Raw genomic sequence first — 2,700 nt, 5'->3', positions numbered from 1 at the left:
TTAATGCAGCATGGGATTAAGCACACGAAAATGGATTAGGCATTCTGGATACATATCAAGGATTGCCAGCATATAGTTAAGCAACTCTCATCGTTGACTCTATTAATGCATACATCGAACCAACTGCCAGCGCTAAACCTCCCACACATTTACTACAGTACAATTTTTCGGATTTTGTGCCCGAGCATTAACTAATAAACACAGAGGACTCATGGCTGCTGCATGCATGCCACCGAGGGAAACTTCTCACTATATAAATGGAGCCACCGCCATGTTCATGCAGCATATATACACCCAAAGTAAAAGCATCTCCCCACACCACTGATAACAATGTCGATCTCGTTCTCGCAAGAGCTGCTCATCTCCACACTCGCCATCATTCTTCTTCCCCTGATGTTGTACCTCAGGTCTAGCAGATCAAAGAACCCATCAGTGCTCCCCATAAACTGGCCAATAGTGGGGGTGTTCCCTTACCTTATCGCCAACTTCCACAACCTGCACGACTACCTCGCCGTCGTCCTCGCCGGATCAGGCCACAACTTCAGGGCGCACGGCCCGCCTGGGACCGGGTTGCGGTTCTTCATCACATGCGAACCGGCCAACGTCCGGCACATCTTCACGACGAACCATGCAAACTTCCCCAAGGGCGCGGAGTTCGCCGCCATCTTTGACATCGCGGGTGGCAGCTTCTTCACCACCGAAGGCGAGCCCTGGCGTCGGCAGCGCGCAAGAGCCCAGAGAGTCTTGAGCAACCCACGGTTGCTTGCCTGTATGACCGCTTGCTGCCGCGACAAGGTGGAGAACGGCCTCCTCCCGGTGCTCATGCACATGGCGAGCACCGGGACCACGTTCGACCTGCAAGATTTGACAACAAGGCTCGTGTTCGACATGACCGCCACGCCTCTCTTTGGCGTGGACCCAGGCCTCCTGTCCTCGGACATGCCGCCCATGGACGCCGCGGTCGCCATGGACACGGTCATGGAGGTGGCCTTGTTCCGGCACATCGTGCCGACCTCTGGTTGGAAGGTGATGAGGCGGCTAAACATCGGCCCGGAAAGGAAGCTCGCCGCAGCACACACGGTTCTACGCGGGTTCATTGAGGAGATGATGGAGAGGAGGAAGAGGAAGGAACATGCTGGTAATGAGGGAGCTCCTTCCGTGGACATCCTGTCTTCCTACATCGACGATCCAGACTACCAGCAGAACGATGGCTTGCTCCATGCGACGCTCATCAACTACATGATCGCCGGGAGGGACACGATCGGCACAGCTTTGACATGGGTCTTCTACAACCTCGCCCAGAACCCTCATGTCGTGTCGTTCATCCGCCACGAACTATCACCCATCGCATCACGGAAAGCAGCCACAGGCGCCAACAATAGCAGCACGATGGTGATCTTTGAACCGGAGGAGACAAAATCTCTCGTCTACATGAGAGCCGCCATACACGAGTCTCTCAGGTTGCACCCCCCGGTCCCCATCGAGCGTAAGACGGCGGTCGCCCACGACGTGATGCCGAGTGGCCATGTGGTACACGCCGGTGACACCTTATTAATTTCTCTCCACTCCATGGGGAGAATGGAAGGCGTGTGGGGGAAAGACTGCCGGGAGTATAACCCGGATAGATGGCTCTCAGAGGATGGCAAGAAGCTGCGGTACGTGCCGTCTCACAAATTTTTGTCATTCAGCTCGGGCCCGAGGCTGTGCCTTGGCAAGGACGTCTCATTCATGCAGATGAATACTATTGTTGCGGCAATGGTGTGGAACTTTGATGTGGAAGTGGTTGAAGGGCAGAGAGTCCAGCCGAAGATGTCTTGTGTGCTGCAGATGAAAAATGGACTCATGGTGAAGTTGAAGAAGCGAGAAATGTAACCTTTGGTCTCTTTTTCTTATCTGCAATTGTATCTTGCGTGAGTCTTTCGCGTTCAGGACCTCAGGGTATTTGTATGTGTACTGTTGTATGATTTATTTTTCTGTCAATATAATGTTATATGAATAAAAATAGAGTGAGGATTTGGTGTCCACTAGGTGTCGCGCCCCTCGATTCAGAAGCGTTGGATCTGTATCGTGCGATGCGCTCCTCGTTCTGCAATAAGAGTATGCTAAGACAATGTGGTTATATAAATGATCTGGTAGGATTGTACGAAATGGCATGAATATGGTACATCGATGGATAGCGGATAGGAGATGGAAAAAGTAGTGCTAGGCTGCAGCAATGAATAACATCATCATATGGAAAAAAATATCATTGGAGGAAAGAAAAACAAGAACAAGGAAAAGTTTCATCACCAGAGAGAATAACCCGTACATGGATGCATGTGAGATCTTATTTAAAACACGTAAATGAAAACTAGTGTTTTTTTTAGGAAAACTGATATTGGTTTGCTGTACTGTAGGAGGAGGAGGAAGACAAAACTTAAGAGGTATGCATCCTATCTACGACCACCAGCACGTATCATAGTTTTAAAAACTAGACCAGACCGGCGGTCCGACCGGAAAAACCATGGACCAGCATCTTGCATGGTTTTTTAAGGTGTACCGGTCTTTTAGTAAAAACCAGAAAGTATTTTAAAAGGTGCATCAACGAGGAATGAAACAGCTAACCTTCAGGAAAGGCATGCTAAAGGCCCAATAAGCAACTAGGCTAATAACAATTTGTAATTATTAATGATTTGCATCCAATATTATGTTTATTCATTT

General features: G+C 49.6%; 1 protein-coding gene across 1 annotated transcript; it reads left to right on the top strand.

Annotated features, from left to right (window-relative positions):
* The first annotated feature begins 257 nt into the window (after positions 1 to 257).
* LOC123042758 (noroxomaritidine synthase 2-like) lies at positions 258 to 2,022 on the top strand. The gene has a single exon (XM_044465149.1). The coding sequence runs from the start codon at positions 331 to 333 to the stop codon at positions 1,870 to 1,872; it is 1,542 nt and encodes a 513-aa protein (XP_044321084.1). The 5' UTR covers positions 258 to 330; the 3' UTR covers positions 1,873 to 2,022.
* Positions 2,023 to 2,700: the final 678 nt, after the last annotated feature.

The sequence above is a fragment of the Triticum aestivum genome, chromosome 2B (genome assembly GCF_018294505.1).
Source record: "Triticum aestivum cultivar Chinese Spring chromosome 2B, IWGSC CS RefSeq v2.1, whole genome shotgun sequence".
Classification (NCBI taxonomy): domain Eukaryota; kingdom Viridiplantae; phylum Streptophyta; class Magnoliopsida; order Poales; family Poaceae; genus Triticum; species Triticum aestivum.
This window is presented reverse-complemented; position numbering and strand designations above follow the sequence as displayed.

Coding starts and splice junctions, on each gene's coding strand:
- LOC123042758 (XM_044465149.1), top strand. CDS start 331: ATGTCGATCTCGTTCTCGCAAGAGCTGCTCATCTCCACACTCGCCATC.